General features: G+C 35.1%; 5 protein-coding genes across 6 annotated transcripts; 2 read left to right on the plus strand and 3 right to left on the minus strand.

The window, feature by feature from the left end:
* Positions 1-860: 860 nt before the first annotated feature.
* Positions 861-1963, plus strand: LOC142533792 (WUSCHEL-related homeobox 5-like). Its single transcript, XM_075640685.1, has 2 exons — positions 861-1246; positions 1647-1963. Exons 1-2 carry the CDS (start codon positions 916-918, stop codon positions 1838-1840), a joined length of 525 nt encoding a protein of 174 aa, XP_075496800.1. The 5' UTR covers positions 861-915; the 3' UTR covers positions 1841-1963.
* A 1581-nt stretch (positions 1964-3544) lies between these two features.
* Positions 3545-6918, plus strand: LOC142533589 (putative sugar phosphate/phosphate translocator At3g11320). The gene is made up of 4 exons (XM_075640416.1): positions 3545-4162; positions 4782-4885; positions 5002-5230; positions 6535-6918. The coding sequence occupies exons 1-4, from the start codon at positions 3713-3715 to the stop codon at positions 6679-6681; spliced, it is 930 nt and encodes a 309-aa protein (XP_075496531.1). The 5' UTR covers positions 3545-3712; the 3' UTR covers positions 6682-6918.
* A 3268-nt stretch (positions 6919-10186) lies between these two features.
* LOC142532687 (coronatine-insensitive protein 1-like) lies at positions 10187-13696 on the minus strand. 2 transcript variants are annotated; one of them, XM_075639052.1, is made up of 4 exons: positions 13026-13696; positions 11670-12174; positions 10530-11083; positions 10187-10417 (listed from the first exon to the last, which is right to left on the minus strand). In XM_075639052.1, exons 1-4 carry the CDS (start codon positions 13526-13528, stop codon positions 10276-10278), a joined length of 1704 nt encoding a protein of 567 aa, XP_075495167.1. In that variant the 5' UTR covers positions 13529-13696; the 3' UTR covers positions 10187-10275. The 2 variants fall into 2 exon arrangements, with proteins under 2 accessions (XP_075495167.1, XP_075495166.1); XM_075639051.1 differs by having other exon boundaries at positions 10187-11083.
* Positions 13697-15081: 1385 nt separating this feature from the next.
* On the minus strand, positions 15082-20479 carry LOC142532688 (26S proteasome non-ATPase regulatory subunit 7 homolog A). Its single transcript, XM_075639053.1, has 10 exons — positions 20164-20479; positions 19264-19356; positions 19098-19179; positions 17857-17953; positions 17674-17749; positions 17432-17490; positions 17142-17264; positions 16812-16869; positions 16631-16716; positions 15082-15498 (listed from the first exon to the last, which is right to left on the minus strand). The coding sequence occupies exons 1-10, from the start codon at positions 20348-20350 to the stop codon at positions 15427-15429; spliced, it is 933 nt and encodes a 310-aa protein (XP_075495168.1). The 5' UTR covers positions 20351-20479; the 3' UTR covers positions 15082-15426.
* Positions 20480-21419: 940 nt separating this feature from the next.
* LOC142533707 (syntaxin-81) lies at positions 21420-24699 on the minus strand. The gene is made up of 8 exons (XM_075640567.1): positions 24429-24699; positions 24127-24261; positions 23932-24015; positions 23717-23821; positions 22859-23002; positions 22036-22296; positions 21794-21925; positions 21420-21637 (listed from the first exon to the last, which is right to left on the minus strand). Exons 2-8 carry the CDS (start codon positions 24211-24213, stop codon positions 21494-21496), a joined length of 957 nt encoding a protein of 318 aa, XP_075496682.1. The 5' UTR covers positions 24214-24261; positions 24429-24699; the 3' UTR covers positions 21420-21493.
* Positions 24700-24849: the final 150 nt, after the last annotated feature.

A 24849-nucleotide genomic window follows, 5' to 3' on the forward strand; every position in this document is an offset into this window, starting at 1 on the left:
AACCTTTTTCCGCAGCGTGCTTTTAATGCACGCCGTGAATGCATGGTGTATTAACAGCGCACATTATTGCACGCTGCGGATAATATATAATATTACATTCCACAGCGTGCTTTTCATGCACGCTGTGAATACATAGGGTATTAACAGCGCACATTATTGCACGCTGCGAATAGTATATAATATTACTTTCCGCAGCGTGCTTTTAATGCTCGCCGTTAATGTATATGTTATTAACGGCGCGCATAAAAAGCACGCTGCTGAAAGTATATAATATTTACAGCACACATAAATACACGCTGCGGATATTACTTTCCGCAGCGTGCTTTAAATGCACGCCGTTAAAAGTACTACTCGCAGCGTGCTTTTAATGCACGCTGTTGATGATGTGCTGCGGAAAACCATTTTTCTTGTAGTGTGTATCAATTCGAATGTTTATCCAATGTACATCAAAATATAGTGATGAATTTCACATCATAAAAAAATTCATATTTGATGAAAGATAAACTAAAGTTCTTGTTATGATCATTCCCAAGTCAAATTTACTTTTACTCAAAAAAATTATATTATTTAACACGTGTCTATATATTCTCTTTCTTTTTCTTTTTTTTACAAAATGCATGTTTTTGTTCTTGAAAATTGAAATATCATCAAGAGTTTCTGTTAGAGGTGTGTGCATTGTTATTAAATATATATTTTTTACACATATTTAATCGTGGGGTGTATATATTATTATTCATCTACTATAAATGATTTTTTAAGGGGGGAAAAACAATAATTGACCTGTCCTAGTGTTTTTGCTATGTATTTATATAAGTACGCTGATTACTGATCAAACTCACTTGTACCAGAGTTGGAAACAAACCCTGGTATCTATAACCAAGAAAGGTACAAAGATTCACCAAGATTTCCATTAAAATGGATCATGAGTGCTCAATCATATGCATTCAACCTCGCGGCGGCGGCGAATGTGGGACAGAGACCAAGTCTGGGCGGTGGAATCCGACAAGCGAACAAGTTAAAGTTCTGACGGATCTGTTCAGGTCAGGGCTTTGGACCCCGAGTACGGATCAGATACAAAGAATATCTTCGCAGCTCAGTTTTTATGGCAAAATCGAGAGCAAGAATGTGTTTTACTGGTTCCAAAATCATAAGGCCAGGGAGAGACAGAAACGCCGCAGGGTTTTGGTTGAAGACGGAAACCATGAAATCACTGATATTGATTATATTAAGCTCTCCACTGCAAAAAGTAAGCTTTCATTAATTTAATGCAAACTTGATTTTATTTACTTCCTATCTTATTTATCTAGAACTAGGATTTCTCACACACAAATATATAGACAGAGTACTGCTCGTTTTTTTGTTTTTTTTTTATACAAAAATTATGAATTCCATGCAAGTCTGTATATATGTATACTTTCTGAAAACTACAGATTGTGATGCAGAATACATTTAGTTATTGATTTTAATCAAATTCTTTGGATAAAAAACTATACCAAAAAAAAGCTGGTGGATAGGATTATATAAGACTGCATCATGAATCCATATACAAAAATAATACATGGTTAGAGACAGATTTACAAGTTGGCAATATTTTCTATACAAAGCCTAATACTTATATATCCCATCATTTTTTCCCTTGTTAACAGGTTTTTCAGAGACGAGTAAAGTTTCGGAGCCGGAAAGATTGATAGAAACTTTACAACTCCTCCCCTCGAACTCTTTCAATGAAACAGGTTCCGAAAAGATCAGATTGTTTCGGGACATTTGGAAGGAGAACTCGAAGTTTACGTACGGGGAAATGGATCATCCCACGTTGGATCTCCGATTAAGTTTCGTTTAGATCGAAGGCTTCGAATACAATCCCTTATATATTGCTCTCCATTAGAACTGATCATATTTCTGGCATATGTTTTGACGGGTTCACGAGAGTACTACTCAAGTTTTAACTTGAAGACGCTATGGAAATTAACTTTAGGTTTGTCGGTAGCTTTAATTTGTTGCACTAGTGGTATGTGACTTCTGGTTAAATATACACCATATTAATTGAATGCTTTGGATTTAAACGAGAGGGCTTGAGTTAAAATTTGAGGTCGAGCTTAAAATTAAGCCCTCTAGGACAATTTTTATTGACTATTTTAGGTATCACAAAAAACAAAGATTCATGTGAAACCGTCTAATTGGGCAATTTCTGAGACATATCTCCGATTCAACACGACTATCATGAAATATAAAAAATATTATTTTTTTCACTTATGAACAGACTCGTCTCATAAATATAAATATGTTAGGCATTCTCACAGTATTTAGATATTAGTGGAGCCAATATCTTTAATAATAAATAATGCAATAAGAAATGCTTGAATCGATAAATTGAAAAATTGGCAAAAAGTAAATATTTTTTTTTATTTTTGGTTTTACCATATTAAATAAAATGTTAATTTTCGATAAAAAAAAAAATAACTATTTACCCATTTCAAGTGTTAACATGACAAGTTGTCACGTTTTCAATAATGTGCTTGAAACATTTTATGTTACATGTATTTACAATTATGTCATAATAATTTTATAAATTTAAGTTAAGAATCTGTTATATCGTCGCGCTATATTTATTTTACAAAAAAAATTTATTTTCTTTTTTCCTTACAATTTTAAGTAAATGATATTGTTGCAACATATGCTATTGGTTTAGTTTTGTTTGTCGCTCCTGTGAATTCTTAGTTTTGTTTTTCAGTAAAAATGTGTTGGGCCTTACGAAGGATTAAAATACCAATTAGACTCTTTAAAAAACAGACAGCCCATAATTAATTGTATTTCGGCCCAGTACTATAATCATGTGCGTGTTATTAATTAAAACAACAAATAGCTTATGTATTAAAATGAAATTTGCCTAGCATAAATTCAACACTGTTCAATTTTTTATTTTTTTTTTACTTTTTGATGACTAGACAACCCGAAACCACTAATTTTCGGTGTTTACTGGGTAAACCCTCTAAGCGCTAGACGGTTGCCCCGCACCGATTTTGGAAAGACGAGGTGGTATATAAAAGAACGATAGCTTGAGATAGATACAAGTTACGGATGGAGGATGATGTCCTTAAAGATCAATCAAACACAGGAGTTCGTGGATAAATCTAAAGGATACAAACTAATATCTTGCAGACGGAATTACAGGAAGAAGAATCAAAGAAATCCAAGTAATTCGAATCTTTGTGTGTATTTAATAGGTTTTTGAAGTATAGAGTTGTTACATATATCGATAACATAGTATTTTTTGTCGACTCGAAAGAAGTTGATTAAATTCCAAATTTATATTTGAACAATCACCTCTAGTAAAGTGTGATCGATTATCTTAGTCGAAAATTTGTTTCCAAAAGTGACGCAAATACCAAAAAAGTGCATTATATTTAAGGATACAAACAGAATAATGAATAGGAAAAAATTATTATTAAATAATAAAGTATATAATATTTTAAAATAATAAGAATTAATTAATTTATATATATATATATATAAACACACACACGTACACTGGTTTCATTCTTTCCACTGAATTTCTCATTTCATTTACAAATGCATCTCAGATCCCTCAACTTCATCTTCTTCCCTTAATCCTTTTCCAACCCTAATATATACATTTAGAAACATCGTAGAAAGATTATTTTTGTGGTCGCTTTTTTCGCTCGTTTATAATTTAATTAATTTGATTTGAAAGATGTCTGCGATGAAATCCTCGGGCCGACTTTTCACAATTGGATTGGTGTCGGCATGGTATTCCTCCAACATTGGGGTTTTGTTATTGAACAAGTATTTGTTGAGCAATTACGGGTTCAGGTACCCGATTTTCTTGACGATGTGCCACATGACTGCCTGCTCATTGCTCAGCTACATCGCGATCGTGTGGATGAAGATGGTGCCGATGCAGACGATAAGATCTAGGGTTCAGTTTATGAAGATTTCGGCTCTTAGCTTGATTTTCTGTGCGTCGGTCGTTAGTGGGAATGTTTCGCTTAAGTATTTGCCTGTTAGCTTTAATCAGGCGATCGGGGCAACCACGCCTTTCTTCACGGCGGTGTTTGCGTATTTTATGACGCTGAAACGAGAGGCATGGTTGACTTATGTGGCGCTGGTTCCAGTTGTTACAGGAGTGGTCATTGCTAGCGGGGTATGTGTTCTTTTTTTGTTCTTTTGTGTTTTGATCAAGATATTGATCGATATATGGGGGATGCTTTAGCTGGATGAGTAGCATATGAGAAAATTCAAACATTTTGGTTAGTTTTTTTTTATAAGTCCAGAATATCTTGCCCTTCACCTACTACATTCCTGAGTCTGACCCTGATTAATATGGCTTTTGATGGGTACATTGTGGGCCTGCGGCGTTGCTGTTGACTTTTCTTGATCAAGCACCATTTTTCCATTTATCCTCAGCGGTTTGAGTTGCCGAGGTTCTGGAACAACTGTTTTACGATGATCTAATTATTATAGTTAGTGGTACTTGCTGTTTTTTGTGATGTATACTAGAATATGAATATGAATATGAGCTTGAGGATGATGTCTGAATAAATTGGAATAATCTTCATATATAATATAATGCGTAGCTCAATGGTACTGACCATCTTCGTTAATATTTTTTTTAGTTAAGATAAGTTGATGGCAAAATAAATATGAAAGCATGTATCACTAATTTTTTCTACTTCTCGTGTGTGACAGCTGAATTTCTTGTTTTTGAATTTTTGGGAAAAATTAATTTTACTTTTATTCTCTCCATCTTTTGTTGGTATTAGGGCGAACCGAGTTTCCATTTGTTTGGATTTATTATGTGCGTTGGTGCAACAGCTGCAAGGGCACTTAAATCAGTGGTTCAGGGAATTTTACTTTCATCTGAAGGGTAGTTTTTTGTTTCCTGGTGTTTCTTTTATTCTGTTGGCCGTGTTGCTCAAATTTTGTTTTTTCTTCTATAATAATTTGATATAAGCTCTAAAATTTTATTTTATTCTGCTGTAGGGAAAAGCTTAACTCTATGAATCTGCTTCTGTACATGGCTCCTATTGCTGTATTACTTCTACTTCCTGCAACACTTGCTATGGAAGAAAATGTAGTGGGCATCACATTGGCACTCGCAAGGGAGGATCTAAGAATTATTTGGTTGCTGCTATTCAATTCTGCACTTGCATATTTTGTAAATTTAACCAATTTTTTGGTCACAAAGCATACCAGTGCACTTACTCTTCAGGTAATTCTTACTTCCTTTTCCAAGGTATTCCTGTTCATATTGAATCTTGCGTATACATCAGTGAGTCAGAACTGTAACCAGAGTTAATGGTAGGTTTTACGTCATGAAACAGTGATGCGTGTTACAGGGTCTTTAACTAATGAAACAAAATAGCAAGATATTATACATATATATATTTTAAACACATTAGGGTACAAAAAATTGTATTCAACTTGCGTGAAAGTGATACCAACTTTTTTCAGCCTACTCAGACTTAGGAACTTGTATTCACTCTTCTTTAAGAGGGTGTGGCTCATGGCTTCAGATGCCATGAACTAGGGCTTGTTTCTTTGTTTTGGAAGAACTTTTGGCAAACGAAAATGAGTTAGTGTTAGTCTCTGTTTTGGGAATGGAAATCTCCCTGGAATAAAATGAACATGAGCTTATTGTCTGAATTTTTTTCCATTTTCTTGCCTTCATAGTGCCAATTACATTGTGCACTACTTAATTGAAGGAAAATGATTATAAACAATTCAAAAATATATTGAGAAAGGTTCCTCATGCCACAGAAAAAACGTGTTGGTTTCACTGGTTGTGATTTCGGTATAAGCTGAGGCCTGGGATACCTTCTTCAAGGTGTCTGAATTATAAGTTTTATATCTCATGTTGGTTTTTAGTACTAAAGTTCTTTTCTGACATTTGTTATTAGCTCTTTTAGAAACTGAGTTAAATTTATGCAAAAAGCTACTGCCTTTTTTGCTCCCATCCATATTGAGGTAGGGTGGTCAATTTGGGAAGCAGGCAAGAGGTCATGAATCTGACTGCCTTGTATTATGTTGAAGGAACATGGAAAGAAAAGAAAATATACTGAGAGCGTGATCTCAACTTATAATTCTTTATAATATTTTGTAAGATATAGGAACTTGTAAATTGGCTAGAAACTTATAAGACATACCGGTATTTGTCAAAAAATTTAATCTCGTAAAATCTTTTAAAAAAATAAGATGATGCCAACTTAATTTTGAAGATCATGGAAACTTCATTTGAAATAACTAAAATAACTACAATTCTTATTCTTATGTCACAAGTTATCCTCATTCTTTTTTGCTTCAATATTTTTTCTATTCTTCTGTTAAATGATTTGTTATTTTCTTACTCGATAAATTTCTTGCTCCGATATTATCCAATTTTTTAAGTTAATTTTAAAATAAGATGCAAGTGATTATGAGTTACTAAAAACCTAATGAGCTCTAAAGCTCGTAAGATGATGAAGGCAAACTCAGCCAGATGAGCTAAAGATAGTATCTTACGGTTTGTTCTTTCAGGTCCTTGGAAACGCTAAAGGGGCAGTAGCAGTGGTAATCTCCATCTTGATATTTAGGAATCCCGTCTCTGTTACTGGAATGCTCGGGTACACTCTGACAGTGATGGGTGTCATCTTCTATAGTGAAGCCAAGAAGCGAAGTAAATGAAAGAAAATCTGAATAGTCGTTGAAGCAGACTCTAGCTAATAGCCTTCGTCTGTGCAGCTGGTGTACGAATTTTAACCAACAAACTATCGTTCCATCGGAATTCAGGAAGAGGGGCGACATGTACCAGCAAACAATCACTCGGTTAACAGAGTAGAAGTTTATTAAATGACTCAAACGTGGCCTTGATTCTTTGCAGCAGAAATATTTGTTCTTTGCCTTACATTCTTTCAAGAATCTGTTCAAACCCACCCGATACAGCATAGTATTGATTTTTTAATTTTTTTTCCTTTTAGTTTTCATCTCCTTCTGACGAACCCAGTCCATGAAAGGTGATTATGTATAATAAGATTCTTGATCAGATTTCTTGTGCCCTTCGTCTCTATATTTTATAAGTAAATGTTTTTTTTTTAGAATATAAGTAATTGTTTTTTGCTTGCAGTAACTCAATAATACTTTTTGTGGATAAATTTTGTTTATGAGTATATAATAGTTGTACATGATGTAGTATGGATTACATATATTAGTGTATTAACAAAAATTCGACTCATGTGTTTGGAGTCAGGCTTATTTGAATTATAATGATGGTGTGAGTTTTTAATCTATCTCTATCAGTGCTGCATTGGTATTGTGTGTTTAAAACTAATTATATGTCATTTAGTATATCAACGTAAGGGCTGTTTTAGAGATAGGAAACACTTCAAAAGAATCTTAGTTCATTAACTTGTTATTTTTTTTGTTGTAGTTCATTAATTTTTTTTTATATATTAACTTTTAATTTTCAATTATTTTGGTCCAACTATAGATGTGATATCGAAAAAAATGCTGACATGTCAAGTTGTCACATCTTCAATTGGATCAAAATGATCGAAAATTTTAAAAAAAATTGAAAATTTAATTGAACAAAACAAAAAAATGAGGACCAAAAAATCATTTTCCTTACAATAAATATTTCACATAAATATTATCAAGGGATGTTATTTTAAGAAATTAGATTAGAATAGAACCTGACATACGAAGTTGATAAATTAGAGATTATAACATTAACATGGTGTAAGCTCTGGTATTTTAGAAAATGAAAGATGAAACACCATAAATTAAAGAACAAGATAGGAAATTTAATTTGTAATCTGTTGCTTTTCATTTTTATTTGTTATTACTGCACAATGTTGGCACAATATGAAATGAAATTCAAGAAGTTGAGAAGTAAACTAAGCTCCATAAATCAAGATTTGCAATCTGAGCACCTTTCAGACCAAATTCTATTCTTGTTACATATTCACATCAATCTACTTGCACCGCAACAAAATGCACCCTAATCCCATCGTCAGCTTTGATCGTGACTATATCGGCATTGCCTTCACACTTGAGCATCTTGGCCATGTTGCCCAGATTCATCCCCATTGTCAAGCTACGGTCGCACCGGTAGTGCTCAAATCCTTCGCAACGTAGCAGGAACGCCACCAGGGCCACTTGGCTGGAATCCATGGCCTGAAGAGAGAACCCACTTGCCGAGCAGTCAAACTTGGATTCGGTCACCAAATCCTTGAGCGATTCGAGAACTTTCTTCAGTAAACTCCCTTGCAATAGCCTCAGCTCGAACATTTTTGAGATGGTCTTTCCCTTTTTTCCCAAAGGGTTTCTTGACTGTTTTTAGTGTTTATTATTCTGGGAGTGGGAGACGAAGAGGTGCAAATTGGCGGGAGGAACAAAGCATCCCCACCCAAATGGTTGCAGTTGCGGAAAGCCGTTGTTTTTTGTATAAAAAATATATATATTTAAAAAATTGTAGGTTTTAAAATGGATAAATCCTTTCAAAAAAAAAAAATGACTCGAAAGCTTTTCTGAATTGCCATGTAATACGAAATTGTAAGAAGGATATAAAAATGATATCTGGAAGACATTTTCCCAAAAATTGAAATCGAACAAACAGATTGCCTCTCGTTTTACAAACGAAAAACACACCGAACAAGCTCAAGTAAATAAAAGAGTATTGTAGCAAGAACGAGTTCAAGAACCGGGAGCAACGGTTGTGGGGCGTTTAATTATATTGATGCAGACTCCGATCAAATGGTTGTAGATTCCTTTTTCTTTGAAAAGCTGAGAAAAATGAGGTTTCCAGCATAAATTTCCATCCAGTGCCGCATAGTTTGATGGAGATAGAGAGCATCCTCCAACTATGTTAAATTAAGATTTTGATTATCTCAACGTAAAAAAACAGCTCAAGAAGGAAGATTATCCAAATACACGCAGCTCCCAAAAGCTTTATCCAATCGATATGAGATATCTTTTAACGTCATTTGCCAAGAATCTTGAAAACAACCATCCATCTGTTTTGGTCAAACACGAAATGTACCTATGAAGATGAAACTTGATCAGGAGTCCTGTACAACGTCAGTTTTGAGCAGCAATGATACATGTAAAAGAAAATGGTTGAAAATGGTGGGTCGTGGATTCCACAATTATCTCCGGGTAAAATTTCAACGTCGTCCTTCGAATTTTTATGCAGCTTCTAATTGGTCCCTGTTTTTATTTAGATATTCAATTTCATCTCCACAAATAATATCCAAAGCTATTCAAAGGATAATGAAATAATTTTATGATTCTATCCATATTATTGGTATGTTTTTCAAAAAAAAAAAAAAAATATCCAGAAATAAAAAGTAAAGTAGGAATATTGTCATGCTATTGTTGCTGCCGCAATGAAAGAATTGGATAAAATCTTTCTTTTTAGAATTTTTAACAAAATAACTTATCATGATAACTTGATTAATTAGCAACGAAAATGAATTAACTAAAAAATTGATTGATTATTAAATTCTAAGCACGATGTTTTTATTTGTACTGGTGTGAATATTAATTTTTTCCCCATTTTTTAACTATCGAAGAAGTCGTATGTTTAGTAATTATTACAAAATGTACCAAATATTTATTGATGAGTAATAAAATCGCTATTATATATAAAATAGAGGAGGGGATTTGGCTGGAAACGCATACCGAATTAAAAATTAAACATTCTCCTCCTTCTCGAATGGTTCTCAGGTATGTTATTATTATTATTATATCTTCAGAACGAAGGATTTGTTACCATTATTATTAAGTTGTGTGCCAACTTGGCATGAGAAAAATCAAAATTGTCATAGCAGTCAAATCATGTAAAATTGCTTTGAAAAATGTGAAAACAGATTTTTTAAAACTTAAAATGAAAATGAGCTGATAGACTGGGAGTAATGTTACTGTTTCTAGTGAGAGGTGTCAAAACGGGTAATGTGTATTATTTGATGGGTTGGGACAAGTCTGCCTGCAATCTGTCACAACTTTCGATTAAGAGGGCACGTTCTACCATTTCGGTGGATCGAGAAATTGTCAACCCAATTCAACGAACGGGATCTAATCCACTTCGACACCTCTGTTTTTGGGAAATAAAAACAAAATATGCTCGTGTGTTTTTCGGTATTTTAGGATCCCAACAAAATTAAAAAGATAAAAAAGAGAGTAGTCTTCTAAGAGAGCGCAAGAAAGTGGGCTTTCAAAAGTAAACCAGAAGACAAGAGGAGGCGCTATTATGTAAACAAGGAAGAATCGATATATACAAATCTATCGAAGGCATGAGGCACTAAATAGCATTCGGGCCCAAAGGCACGACGGAATCTGGAAAATCTGTTCTTTGCCCAGCAAGAGAATAGTAAGCCAGGATATGAGCAGGATGCTCCACGAGTACCTGTTCCCCATCCCGAAGCTGAATGCAATCATATTTTGCAGGTATCAACTCGATATTCCAATACGGCCTAACCATTTTTAATAAATCTCGACCATGCTCAGATGTCCGAAAACCTTGGACCCATAAGTACCTCAGAGAATGCAATCGCAGGGCAGTCAAAGCCAGCGCTTGTTCGCTGAAACAACAGCCCCTCATTTCCAACTTTTGAAGGCTAGGACACCCATTGGAGAAATTCAAAAGACCGTCATCCGACTCCCCAACATAGCCAAGAAGCATCCATCGAACATTTGGGCTGTACTGTCCTATGTAACCCAGGCCTACATCAGTTAATCCTCCGGGCCGGAGATATAGAGCAAATCTCCTAAGTTTATGGCAACCCATAAGTAGAGATCGAACTCCACTGTCCAGAGGCAAATCGGTAATAACTTCCTCTCCATCAAGTAAGACTAGTCGAAAGTCACACAGATTTTCGAGAGCTGAATTTGTAATATCAGACACACAAACGGCTAAATACTCTAGCTCAAGGCATCCTCGGGCTAGAGCAATCAATCCTCTCTGCGTGACCATGCCTTCAACATCTTCCATATCGTGTTCATCGGCTCCCTGCTCTATTCTAAGTTTTTTCAATCTTTTACAAAAATTGGAGAGAATTTCCAATCCTCTATCTCCAAGCACGTTTCTAGTCTGTTGTAATGAGATTGATAACAAAATACAGAACTCTATAATGCAAATTTACTGAATATATTATTTATTGAGAATAATAAAATTGTACAATGACAAAGATATGTAAAAGTCTTATAATATTGTTCACTCATTAAAATTTAGTAAAAGGGGAATCCCGTGAAAAAGAGAAAATTAAGCACAGTTTCTTGATCCTTGCTTTAATTATGAATCTAAGACTGGATAATTTGTAGCCTTCTCTTCACAATAACTAGTCATGTTTGGAGTATTTTTAAACAAGCTTCACAAATAATGTGACTCATGACGTGCCATCCTAACATCACGGGGATTCATTAGTCATTCATATTTCATCAGGTATGCATATTCCATTGTGAATATTATCAGGAAATTGGAAAAGAAGGTACCAGTTGATTTAACGAAACCATTGTCTTCATATTCCAATTAACCAAAAAAATGCCACATGTCATGAGTTGCTTCCAAAGAAAAACACTCATTATGGATAAAAAATACCAAATGCAAGTAGGTGCCAGTCACAATGGAACATGCATGCTTGTGCTTAAAGGGTTGAACAATGATTTTGAAATTTTACCTCAAGAAATTCCAAGTTTGGACATCTTTGCAGTAAGATACAATGACCTTCAGTGTCGAGCAGTGCGTACAAAAGATCCAATTTTTTCAATCTAGAAGCAACAGGATAGATGATGGGCATTTCTTTATTACCCAAGTAAGCAAGACCAAGGTGGCACAGATTTGGTGGGAATGCAACAGCAGCATATATTTCAAATTGCTCGTTAAGGCCTCCATCAAACTGTTGAGGAGGCTTACTAAAAGAGCCCCCAGCAAACTCTTCCAGAGAAGTAGCAGCTCGGAAAAAGCCAATGAGCTCCAAAAGATCGCATTCACAAATTTTCATTGAGGACAAAGATTTGCAATTTTTCGCTATCAGTTCAAGGTCTCTGGTCCTTATGTTTAGGAGATCAGCCATGTAAAAATTCAAATTCTCAAGAACTGTGTTGTTCATAGCAAGCTCATGCAGCCATTCCCCATCATTCTCACTCATCGAGCTGTCTTCCACAACAAAAGTTTTCAAATTCCTGAAAAGGATTAAAGATTACTAAATTTGAAAACAGAGAGACTTCTTGCATCCTAAGTTGCAGTTTCAAAAAGATAAAAGAAAGGATGAGAATTCCATGTAAGAAAGGAGGAGAACCAATATGACCGAGCAAGGGAAGGGGATGATTTTTAAGTGAAAAGATGGAAATGTACCATATCGACGCGGCATCCCTTTCCAGAGTTGAATAAAATTATTGATTCGTCATTCATATTCAGTAGCAACTCATGAAGAAACTTCACATGAAAGTGCAGTGCAGCGTGCCAATCCAACGTGTAACAAAAATCATATAAAAAATCTGAAAACAAAAGGGTTCATATGCGGAAAAACTCTTGACAAGTTCTAACTTAAATGAAACAAGTGCCCTTCAAAATCCAGAAGCCAAAATCCAACCTTAAAATGCTCGACAGTGTTCTCTCATTTACATTCCTTGTTAACCAACAGTACACAATTCAGCCAAAATAAAGACCGTGGTGACAAAAAAAAAAAAAAATTCATAGGCACAGTTGATACAAATTTCACTGTCAGACATGCTGAGCGTTATTTATGTTTTGATCGGTCAATACTGGTCAATACATAATCCAAATTGTACAAAACCATCCAAAATTCAACCGACACCAACATAATGCAGAAAAACTCATACAAAACATGCCTATGAAATTTTCAAATCTTCCAAGTAATTATTCTTAAATACAAATAGCATCCATTTCATTCTGTGCGCTTATCAAAGAATTGCAAATTTCCAAAACAGTTGCACAAGACCTAATACAGAGCAATAAATTTATGAACTAAATTAAACTCACAAACAGTTAAAGATGGATTGCATTTCAGTACCTGCAAAATCGTCCCACAATCCGAAGCCCATCGGTGGAAAATCCACAACAGTTATCCAATTTCAAGACTTCCAGAACCTTCCCCGTCGCAGAAGTGGCAAGCAGCTCGAGATCCGAATCGTTCACAATCATCCTCCTGAAATGCAGCGCTTTCATTCTCCCAAGAGACCTCACGATTTCCTCCGCCCACGAGGTGACATAGCCACCCCAATCTTCCGTAATCAAATTAAACTTGGCCACGCGTGGCTTTCCCTTTAGCTTAAGCGACTCGAGGTGGGGGAACCGCCGCGACAGCCGCTGCGGCGTGGTGGTGTAACAGAGCGCGATTTTCACGTGCTTGCGCGTGATGGCGTCAATCTCGTACCAGCGCTTGCAGACGAGTGACAGCGCGTTGCGGTCACGTGTGTCCTGCACGTACGGGATCGCGCACTCCCATACGGTGTCATGCTCCTCAGTACTGCTACCACTGGTGCTGCTTGCCTTGATCAATTTATTCTCTTCCATTCTCCACAAATCCAATGGTTTCCACAACTACCATGGAGATGGATGGGCGGCGAAGAGGTCGGAGATGCTTAATCGGACGGCAATGGAATGGGAATTCAGGCTACTGTGTGTGACACTGAGAGTGAGGGCTAAACGACAAAAGTTGCAGTGGATCTCGAAGGTTACCCACTTTTATTCCCTGCCACTGTTTATATATTATTACTATTTATTTATTAAATTTTTATCTAAAACATAATTTTATATTTCTATCTAATGAATTTTTATATGAAATATAACAAGATTAGAGGAGTTTTAGTTTAATATAATGTTTTTTTTAATCACTAATGTATGACTCTTTTGTTTTATTTAAAAAATAATAATCGTTGTTGTTAATTAATTAATAATTGGAAAATGGGAAAACAATGATTTTCTTAAACAAATTTATCCATATAAATTATTATCTTAATTAAAATAATTTTTGAAATTATAGATCCGGGAGCTATTTTGAATTTTCTACAAAAACGGTAACTCGAATACACAGATTATTTATTTTGTAGTAAAATAATTTTAATAACATATGTGATATCTCATGGATGACCCCCTACCCTTGGCCCATCCCAGCCCAAATGAAAGACAGGCCCATCAAGTGCCCATGTATTCTCCTATAAATACCAGGTTTGAGCGTTCAGTTGAGAATTCAATATATTGTTTTCAGCACCACCCTTAGCTACTCCCCCCATATATCCTTAATCACTGACTTGAGCGTCGGAGGGGCTACACCAGGACACCCTACTGGCCCCCTTCTAACGGTCTTCTTTGTGATTTCAGGCTCAGAACAATTTCAAAACCCTGTGTCTGTACTAGTGATGCTCGCTGAAATCGGACCCTAAATTTCCCGTGAGTATCGATATGTTATTGAAAAATGGGTTGAACCAAATTAACAGAGCCAACAGAATTAATTCAGAAAGTTGGCTCGGTTGATTCGAGTATTCGGTTTGAATTTTAAGAAAAAATGGTTCAGTTTCAGTTTTTAAATATTAAAAATCGATTGATCGATATATTTTAAATAGTATTAATTTTTATTATATGAGCTTATTTATAATGTGAGAGGTTTGGTAACTATGAGCATAGGTAAAATGAACTTTAAAGTTAAATAATTTATAATTGTTATAAAAAAAATTAAATAAAAATATATCCCTGCCATGGTCATTTAGAACAATTAATATTTGTAATATCGACAAAATAACAGAGTAAGCGAAATTAAAATGATAATTCCGATGGTTGAAAAAACAAAAATAAATTGATAATTCCCATTGCCCAAATAAAACCCACATTACATTTACACATCATTATTTTTAACCCACTATAAGTGAAAATTCAGTTTTCACTTTTCCATATAAACATGCTATAGAATTGCACGACCGGATTATCATGCTCACCTTCTAGCCGCAATCTACACAAGTAAATTAAAAGTTTGATTCATGAATGCGATAGAGATGTTCAAATCCGAAACCAATCCGGGCCCCTAAAAAAAAAGAACTTGAGAAAAACGAGCAAAGAAAACGAAGAAAATCTAAAGAGAGAAACATAAATTAAACTGAATCAGCAATATCCCATCAGTAAAGTTTATCGGACACCATTTCCTGAAGCAAGTGTAGCATCTAAATCAGAAAGCTACTGTATACTCAGGTACAAAGTTGAGTCATATATGAATACAAGTTCCAAATCCCATGACCTCAAGATATATAAAGTCCATGCATATTATCAAGGCCAGAATCAAGAAAAATGAAGACTTGGGTGAAACCACCCGTGACCATATTTTGTCATAGCGTTGCTGAAATGTAAATTTGAATCCTGGAACTCGCATTTGCTGCAAGATTGTAATCACACAAGCGAAATCTTGCACAGGAATTTGATACTCAGCTACCTGCAGCAGCAGGAACAGCGACTGGCTTTGAATCTTCCGCCTTTTCGTGTTCTTTGTTAAGCATCTGCAATCAGTTCTTCAAATTGTCAAGCTCACAAGTTCTATACAAATAGCATTCAGCACTCTTGATAGGTAATAATTTGGTCAAATATTTGTAGTTTTAAGTCCCGAAAGAAGATCAATATTACAACCACAACACACAATACCAGGTCCCGATAGAACGGATTAACCAGGTATGACAAGCTTCTTTGTTGCCTATGTTCAACAGCAGCTTACAAAAGTGCACTTACTTGCTGTATGGTTGAAAATTTTGCTTGCGACATAATCACAAAAACTAATCTATCACAAGTTAGAAGAATCAGTGTTGGATGGTTAAGCAAGAGCGATAGGGAAATTCAGAGCCGGAAAAATGAGGTGCAAATTGAACCAAGTTATTTATGCCAATCCATAGTCAAAGACTCAGAATACAAGAAAGCGTGTGTGTGTGTGTGTGTGTGTGTGTGGGGGGGGGGGGGGGGGGGGGGCGCTAACGCATGAATTTAGTGAGAGACGGGTGGGGTCAAAAAGTGTAAATAGGGAGAATTTTGTAAGTGAGAGCATTGAGCATACTGTTTTTGAGTTGATTTAGAAGTGTTCTAGCTTGAAGTTAGGGGGCAAGTGAGAAATCATTCTCTTTATAAGGTTCTTCCATGAGGCCATTATGACCGTCTAAGAAGCTTTCTACATAGATCAGTATTTCTTTAATGTTCAATAACATTAATGCTCAAGGGATTTATTTCCTTCTCTATTTGAGTTCAGTTTGTCGTACAATTTTCTTCAGTGGTAACATCATCAACCTGTTTTTTAAGCTATTCTCCTAACAGAGACCTACGAAGATCAGAATATTTGTCATTACTTAATTTTAATTTAATTTTGCATATAACTTGCAGTTTTGTATAATTCCTCGGTTCCATATGGCTGTAGTCGTATTTCTCGTTCGATCAATTAATCAAATAACTGTCTAAACAATGCAAAAGCCACAACCACAAAATTCAAATCTGTCTGAGGCTTCATGCAGCCAGTACCTAATTAGAAGCCCAGACTATGAGTCTGTGGAAGAACACCCCCAATGCTAGTATCAATGTAGTTAGTTTAATGGATCTTAAAAGTTTATGTTCTTACAAAAAGGAAATAAACAATAAAGCAGAACCTCTCACCTTATTGTTGATCAAATTATGAAGAGCAATCACACTTCTGATGAGGGATGAAAGATATATGACCAACATCATATCATTTGTTTTCACTGTAGAGAAGAAGCATATCAATTATTTCACTAAAGAAAATCTCAATTAATTACTTGTTGAACGAAATAAAAAACACAAAGTCCAACTGTCTTACCTGCAAAAGCTTTAATTAATTCGGACACGTTTAGATTAGGAAGTAGGTTGAACACATCCTGCAGAAGTTTATTAGCATATCAAAATGTGATGCAAAATCATTTCTACTTGGAAGAGAAGTGAGACACAACATTCTCTGAGTCAGACAACTTGAAAATTATATTGCGGATGGCGGACCAAATGACACAAACACACCACTTATTCAAGTATTATGGAATAAGGTAACAAGAATAAATAAACAGAGACCATAAAAAACTAAACATTCATCAACAATAACACCAAAAGGAAATCACTCAGTGAATAACAGTAATGACAAAATAAAAAGTGATACCTGGAGATGGTAAAGAATTTCGTGATTTAATGGGAGTTTCCCTTCAATGACAAGGTCCAGATAGTCCCGGATCTCTTTTAATCGTGCATCCAAACCCTTCAAAGCATAAAGTTTTCCAGTGACCTGCACAAGACAATGATTTATAAGACTCTTATTTCCTTCAGTTATTCGGCAGAATGTCATCAATCAACATTTTCATCAGTAAATAAAAAGGATTAAGGTTTTAATAGAATCCATTTTTTCTTTAAAAAAATTATGTACACTAAATGAGGGAAGCGTGCTAACACAACCTCTGTAGCAAGGGTGCTGATAGTTGTGTCCTTCACATCCCTTAACAAATGCTCAACGCCTATCATAAGCAGGATGAGTGGGATTAGAAACCAGTTTACATGAAGAAAAAACCTAAATCTAGTTGGTTCAAAGCCTTGGGGGAAAAATGCCAAAGACATCAAGCCCGTTGTTAAGTGTAGAAAAAAAAAGAACAAAAGAAATAACTTAAATTAAATTAATAACTTTCATGATAAAATCATACCAATTTCTTCGACTTCATGAGCGGCAATTTCCGAAGGAACATGCACAAACACCTTCTGGCTTTTTTGTGTCGCGTTCTGCATGTCACGAATAATAAAAATATTAAGAAAACTGTTATCTCCCCAATATTGTTGCTCCCTTCGGAAAGTGGAAATGGATACAAACATGTCAGACTTCAACATACATCTTTAACCTCCTCAACCGCATAATAGGCTTTAGTGGGTATCCCAAGCTCTTTCGGCTGGACATCGATAATGACTAACACAGGAGTTGGCACGTAGCTGTGCAGCAAGAAGAAATTTCGAATATTATCAAATATAGATGGTAATCATTGCATTATAAAAGAAAATACCATGATATACAGTGACTCATAAAAAAAAAGGAGCATTGAGAAACACAGGTGTGGTAAAAGAAAACCAGTGATTTTGACAAGTAAGAGAAAGATGATGCACATGCATAAAGTTTAAGTTAGTTACTGTTCAAAATGTAATCATATGGCTACCATAAACCAAGATCGGACCATAGTTGAACCGTGAACGGGTGGTAGAAAAAGTGAAAACAAGCGAGGAAAGTTGGGAGTATATTGTTATCAAGACACATTGCAACAAGTAAGTCGTGACAACAATCAGAAACACAACGGAAATTCCAGAGTCACCCAGAGTAATTTATTTCTTATATAGGACTGTTAGCTCCAAAACATGAATAACAATATGTTGAGGTTAATCACATTAGCAAACAATCAGAAAACATCCTTGGCAAGATTACAATATTTTGGGAGAAAGCAACTGCTGTAATTGATGATGCTTCAGAAAAATCATAATGCATTTTCTGTAGTGTATCCAAGCACAAGTGTATTTCAGAGATGTCACGTCAGCTTTACATGAATTATACAAAGTTTCTTCCACTAAGTCCTTATTAAACTTAAAATTTGTATCGCAATCACCCAAAACCTCTTAAGAAACAATACAGTTAACACTAATTTCGGGCATGACCACAGAATACAATTTAACGAATGATGCATAATACACCGAGTACCAAAGAAATGATGAGAATATTTGACAAGAGCGAAAAATTAAATGCAAAACTACCGATGCTTGAGTTTTGAACATAGGTATTCTCTAGCCTCTAGGTCAGATCAAGTAGTTTCCATCTGAGCACTGATGGACAAAGCAAGGTATAGGCCATGTTTTCATATCACATTCTGGATGGCACTCTAATGTAATCTAAAACAAGCTTTAGAACAATTTTAGACAGACAAAGCTTCTACTACAGTATGCCCCCATGGAAATTGTTTAAACTCCATGTCTCTTTTTGTTTCATACATGGAAACATCAGGAAATTGGCAAAAATAAAGATTTGTTCATCAAACACTTACTAATTAAAGAAAGAAAAAACCTATGTTCCTCCAAAAGCCAGAAATCTTACTCATTAAATAGCCCATGAATAGATAAGTCATTCTCCCTGAGCTTGGGACCAGTGCTATACCAGCCAACCACATGCTCCTTTGCTGATACGTTTTTAAAATTATCAAATTAAAATTAGGACTGACAAAATAGCTAATAAGAATTTGGGATGATGGCATATCACAAACCATTAATTCTTCTGAACATGGAAAACATTGATTCATGGTAGTTATGATCAAGAAACCAAATGCTCGGGTCCCGATCTTCTTCTTCAAAGGGAACTGCATATATCATCCAAATGGAAATTGATTAGGAAAGCAAGGCAATATGCAACTCGGGACAAAATATACCCTAATAGAGTTGGAAGATCATTTAGGACTGACAAAATTTGGAAATGCCAGCAAATCAAACATTCATTACGTTTTAAATTTTGCCCATACATTCTCAAAACTCAACTGTGCAAAATTACTTCAAGTATACTAACATATATTTAGCAAAGTTGGATTAGAGAGAGAGAGACTGAAGAAAATAAATATGCAGACAAGAAGACTCGAGAACTAACATTTAGTGAGTAACCCAAGCGTTGCTGCAAGAAATTGAATAATCTTAAAATTTGGACAAAATTACGAAATTGACATTGCCCAATGTCGGTCAAATGCATACATAGACAGAAGTAAAAAAATCTTGCAATGATTGTTCCTGATACCAGTTTCAGGCCTTGAAGACTAAGGAACTCTCTATTTCCCCACTAACTACCAAATGATGTTATGGAAGCCAATCCTATAAAAACAATGCTCTTCAGAGTGCTAACTGCAGCGATTCATCCGATCATTCTATTATCTTCCCAAAAAAGTATGAACACAGCCCAAAACATAAACCCGGAGCAATACTCAGTGGCTGCAATTATCATCCACCCAATTCGACCCCTACAAAATTCAATAAACAATTCTTCCAACAAATGACATTTCATAACTCAAAACTTAAGCTCCAAAAAAAATCATCACACATAAAAACAAGGCCTAAAAATTTTAAAAATAAAAAATCAACAGTCTATAATAAAAAAAAAAGGCCAGATCTGAATCATCTACCGGCGTAGCTGTTGGTTACATCGACCGTGCCCTTAAAGGAAGAACCAAGAAGAACTCCGACGACACGCTTCCTGGTATCACGTGCCACGCGATTGTAGTGGTCGACGATGCTCAGCAGCACCAGTGGGTGCACCACCACCTTCTCAATCGGCCGCGACGAAATTTGCTGAGATTTTATCACGTCCATTTCTGGCGATTCTCTGCTCTCTTGTTCTTCTCTATATTCTAGGGCTTTTAGGGGGAATCTGGTTTCAATTTTTGGGCGGAAAGCTATGTTGATGCTTATGGTTGGTTGGACGATTATGGACGACGCCGATTCAATAATGGTGCAAGCTCACAGAATTTCATTGGTCATCTGGCCCAATAAATATTTTGGGCCGTCAGGCCAATTCATAGAATATTAGTATACTGTCGTACGCGTTGTGTGATCGATAATATTTTTTATAATTTATTTAATTTACATTTAAATAAAGATCAAAATATAATTATAAAAAATAATGAGTAACTACACTGTAATTTTGATATATAAATTAAAAAATAAATTAAAAAATAAATTAAAAAATAAAAGAATAAAAATATGACCTCAGTAAAAATTGAACATATAACTTAAACTCAAAGAAACAATGACTCTATTCACCACACCACATATAACTTGCAATAAAGTTTTAACATTTTATTAATATATATAATTATTAAAATAGATCATGACACCAAAGTTAATTACTCTAAGTATCTTAAACTTAATAAAGTAATATAGATAATATAGATATCCAACTCCTTTTCAAATCATATCTTCCCTAATATATTTATGCTTATAAAAATAGAAAATTAAAAAAAAAGTCAAAAAATAATAACTGACTGGAAATATATCCCAATCTATTACAATTTGCACAAAAATATATGTTATATTAAATTTTGATGTAAATACTCTTGTCACTTGCCAACTCTAGTTTTACATTAAACATGAGCATTTTTAGCAGTTTTCTTTTCTAGTATATCACTAAATGTATCATTCTAAGGTACTCTTAATATATCTTGACCAACAATAAGTAAAATAGCTATTTTTTTAATTATATTATACTTCAAAAATATCATATACAAATTATTGCATTTTTTATATTACTTTAGAGTCTTTCCAAAATTTAGAGTTGCTAAAAAAATCATCAAAGAAAATAATTATGTGTATACGGACTGATTCTACAATAGTTCATTAAATAATTATTAAGAAATTACGAACTGCCAAACATGGCCAGATGGATCGAAAACCACCATTTGATTACTAACCATATCAATATTTACGGAAAAGGAGACAATAAGAACGATGTTTCATTTAATTATACCAATCAAGAAACAGGACTGAGAAGGTAAGGACGAACAAAAAGAGCAGAAGAAAAGTTCGGCTGCCGCTGTTTCGTTGAATGGCTTGTGATAATTCTTTGTTTCCAAGCTCAACATTTTTTGTTGCTTCAATTGCCTGTAAAATTTGAAATAACAAAGCATCAATTTCGACCGCATCTATCAAACTGATCATCATCGAAAACACTGCGGTAGCACGAGTCAGATATTAGATACATCCAGTGTGAAGGGAAATGGTTTCTCTTAGGATGAAAATGAACTTGTACTTACTGACCTGCTCGTATAGATACTCTATTTGTTGTGCCTGTTGCAATACATGAGTGGACATGAGATGGTTCAGCGCACTTATTTCCACCATCTTTGTCTCAGTTACTTGAACAGCATCTAACATGCTGGCCAACTCTACCTGCAGCAACAGGTACGAATGCAGAAAGAAGCTTTAAAGTGAATCATCATAAAACTTTATCATGCCGTTTCACAAGGAAAGTTTAACTAGTCAAACACAAAATCAATCACCTGGAGGGTGCGTGTCTCATCATCCAATAGTTGTTTATGCATCCTAACTGGATCAGTTTGAAATTCATCAGGCTGTCTTGCTTCTAAATTACTTCCATCTCTAGGTTCTACAAAATTAGAGTTCTCAGTAGCATCAGCTGGGACAGCCACCTTCGATTTTCTTCTAGGTGTCACCCGGTTGATAGCTTCTTGGAAGCGCAATGCTCGGAGCTTATCAAACTGCGATGTCACTGAATGAAGTTTTTCACTTAAAATTAGCACCTGCGTGAGGAAACATGGGGTACTTGACATGTCGAAAAGTATATTATAGAGCAACTGCAAAGAAATTATGCATTATGCATTCAACATAAAAGACCCTAGAATCAACATTTGGGTAGTCGGGTTTTACTTTAAGATTCAGATACTTTTTGTTCAAAATATTGAAACCAAAAGGGAAAGAAAAGCTATTAGGTGCCACAGCACCATGCACCATGGCATTCTATCTGACTTCATATGATCAAATTCCAGAGTAGCTAACTGAATACCAGGTTTAGAAAGAAACCTAGGAATGCCAATATGATAAATACTTCAAGGCTGCGATCAGATACTCCTTGGGTAAAACGTAAAAAAAGAAAAATATGTTTCCTGTACAATTATTAATAAAGATCCTGAAAGGTAAAAAAAGGCAACCAGATAGCAATGAATCAACATGCTTTTTTATTTCAACTAACTAACTGATCAACCAAATACACCAATGTTGGGGTGTTCGTTTACCCAAAACTAGAACCCTGGGTTTGAATCAAACTACATGGGTTGTAAAAAAAACTCAAGAAAAAACTCGTACCGCTCCGTGTTTGTGTGCTATAGTATCAGTATTTGAATTATCAGTTCTGATGCTAAGCCATCCCTTTGCATTTGCTTCCTCCTTGTTTATGCTATTTTTGAGAACATCTATTCTCTCTTTACATGTTTTAATGAAAATCGTAACCTGCAAATGTAGAGTCGGTAAAAAACGTGCAGGCAAACAATACCACCAAGAAAGATTCTATCAGACAGCACCTGGCACCACACATTAGTTAAAGAGAATATAAAAAAGTCTGGAGACCACAAGAACTCAAACTATGTCATTATGTAATCAGTTAAAAAACTGATACATGTTACAAATATATCACAAGCTATTGATCTCCACTCATTTTGATGCAGGAAAACTTTCTATGTATCCTCAATTACAAGTTAAAACCACCCAAAATTTTAATCTTTGGTTCGAAGAGCTGCGGAATGAGTTGATGGATGCTTGGAGAAAAGCGAAAAGGCATGGTACATATAATGCATCTGAAGATTGGAGAATACGAAATAATGCACAATCGAGTTCTCTATGTGAAAGTGCACGTGGCATACACAAATGGAAGCAATCCAGAGACCAATACTCAAGACAAAACATGAAAAGTTGTAAAAAGAAGAGAAACAACATGAAATGATATTAGACAATTGAGCTATACAGATACACATGTTTTGATTCAAGGGAGGTGACTGTTAGTTGAACATTGAGGACTAAATTTAGCAAGGAATTCTAAAGATGAAGTTGAAGTCATGGGAAATGAACCACAATCATTAAAAATATGTTTTCACATCAAAAGGTGATTTGAGTCTACAAAATTCTTTAAAGTAAAAAAACCAAAAACAAAAACATGAAATGTATCACCTCGTGTTCAATGCTATCTCTCTCTTGTTCTGTGGTACGGTGTGGATCAACATAATCCTTCTTATGCTTCATCAAGAACTCCTCCAAAGTTCTGATACTTTCAAGCTAGAGGATAAAGGGTCAAACGAGCATCAAGTAACAGTCAGTCATATAAGTCGAGAGAAATATGTTAACGATGCATAGATAAAACATGGTCTTCAAAACTAAATGCATACCGTAGTTACTGCAGCTTTTGTAAATGGCCCTCTCTCCGGATTTTTGCGCATTATAAAAGTTGCCATCATTGCCGCGGTTTTGGACTGCCAAATTAAGATTTAGAACTAAAATCATCGTCGACCAAGGGAGAAGGATTTTTCCAAAAAAACAATATACAGAAAAATGAAAAAACATTGGACACGAAAAGAAGGAACCTCCGTATATCCAAAGTTGACCGCCGCTCGGTGGACGGCATCTTTGAAATCTTCCGTCCTATCCCTAACTCTTACTACTTTTGCCATGGTTTCACCGTTTCAGATCCGATTCAAGAGAAAGAAGTGATCGAAATTCTGCAAAAATACACAAAAAAAATAGCGCCGATATTTCTTAACATCGGATGAAACATGAAAACAAAAAAAAAACGTAATCCGACAGGTTAGGGGATCACTCGCTGCCAATTATCCCATACCCTCTCTAATATGGTAGACATGGTAATGTAATTTAATGCAAATCGCACCTTTTTATCTCGATCGAGAAAATTAGCAATCCGGATTCCGTCGAGGCAGGGGAAAATAGACGTCGATCGTCGCCCGAGGTTGCTGCGTTTCACAGTTCTATCTGCCCTCATTTACCATTCGAAGCATATTATGCAGAGCGCACCATAAGGTTTCGCTGGAGTAAGTCGCCGATTCTTTGTACGATCCTAATTTAGTTTATATTTAAACGGAGGCACGCTGTAATTTGAGAAAATATAAAATGAAAATGGAAAATCATACAGAAAAAGAGAAAAGGTAGGATAGAATCTGGGACTTCAAGCTTAAGAATTATATGTTATCTATTTAGTTACATATGTCTTGAAAATCTGATATTTTATTAATATATTTAATTTAATTATAAAAATAAATAATGACACTGAGACTTTTGACTTTATTAAAAAA

The sequence above is a fragment of the Primulina tabacum genome, chromosome 18, assembly GCF_025594145.1.
Source record: "Primulina tabacum isolate GXHZ01 chromosome 18, ASM2559414v2, whole genome shotgun sequence".
Classification (NCBI taxonomy): domain Eukaryota; kingdom Viridiplantae; phylum Streptophyta; class Magnoliopsida; order Lamiales; family Gesneriaceae; genus Primulina; species Primulina tabacum.

Excerpts from the sequence above, each read along its gene's own strand:
- LOC142532687 (XM_075639051.1), bottom strand. The coding sequence starts at position 13,528 with ATGGAAGAGAATAAATTGATCAAGGCAAGCAGCACCAGTGGTAGCAGT. Across the intron at positions 12,175-13,025 it reads ATTGTGGGACGATTTTGCAG|GAATTTGAAAACTTTTGTTG; the intron begins GTACTGAAATGC and ends AATCCTTTTCAG. Across the intron at positions 11,084-11,669 it reads CAAACTTGGAATTTCTTGAG|ACTAGAAACGTGCTTGGAGA; the intron begins GTAAAATTTCAA and ends TCATTACAACAG.
- LOC142533792 (XM_075640685.1), top strand. The coding sequence starts at position 916 with ATGGATCATGAGTGCTCAATCATATGCATTCAACCTCGCGGCGGCGGC. Across the intron at positions 1,247-1,646 it reads TAAGCTCTCCACTGCAAAAA|GTTTTTCAGAGACGAGTAAA; the intron begins GTAAGCTTTCAT and ends CCTTGTTAACAG.
- LOC142532688 (XM_075639053.1), bottom strand. The coding sequence starts at position 20,350 with ATGGACGTGATAAAATCTCAGCAAATTTCGTCGCGGCCGATTGAGAAG. Across the intron at positions 19,180-19,263 it reads CATGTTCAGAAGAATTAATG|CAAAGGAGCATGTGGTTGGC; the intron begins GTTTGTGATATG and ends AAAACGTATCAG. Across the intron at positions 16,717-16,811 it reads ATTAATTAAAGCTTTTGCAG|TGAAAACAAATGATATGATG; the intron begins GTAAGACAGTTG and ends TCTTCTCTACAG.
- LOC142533707 (XM_075640567.1), bottom strand. The coding sequence starts at position 24,213 with ATGGCAAAAGTAGTAAGAGTTAGGGATAGGACGGAAGATTTCAAAGAT. Across the intron at positions 23,822-23,931 it reads CAAAAGCTGCAGTAACTACG|CTTGAAAGTATCAGAACTTT; the intron begins GTATGCATTTAG and ends TTTATCCTCTAG. Across the intron at positions 22,297-22,858 it reads TAGCACACAAACACGGAGCG|GTGCTAATTTTAAGTGAAAA; the intron begins GTACGAGTTTTT and ends TTCCTCACGCAG.
- LOC142533589 (XM_075640416.1), top strand. The coding sequence starts at position 3,713 with ATGTCTGCGATGAAATCCTCGGGCCGACTTTTCACAATTGGATTGGTG. Across the intron at positions 4,163-4,781 it reads GAGTGGTCATTGCTAGCGGG|GGCGAACCGAGTTTCCATTT; the intron begins GTATGTGTTCTT and ends TGTTGGTATTAG. Across the intron at positions 4,886-5,001 it reads ATTTTACTTTCATCTGAAGG|GGAAAAGCTTAACTCTATGA; the intron begins GTAGTTTTTTGT and ends ATTCTGCTGTAG.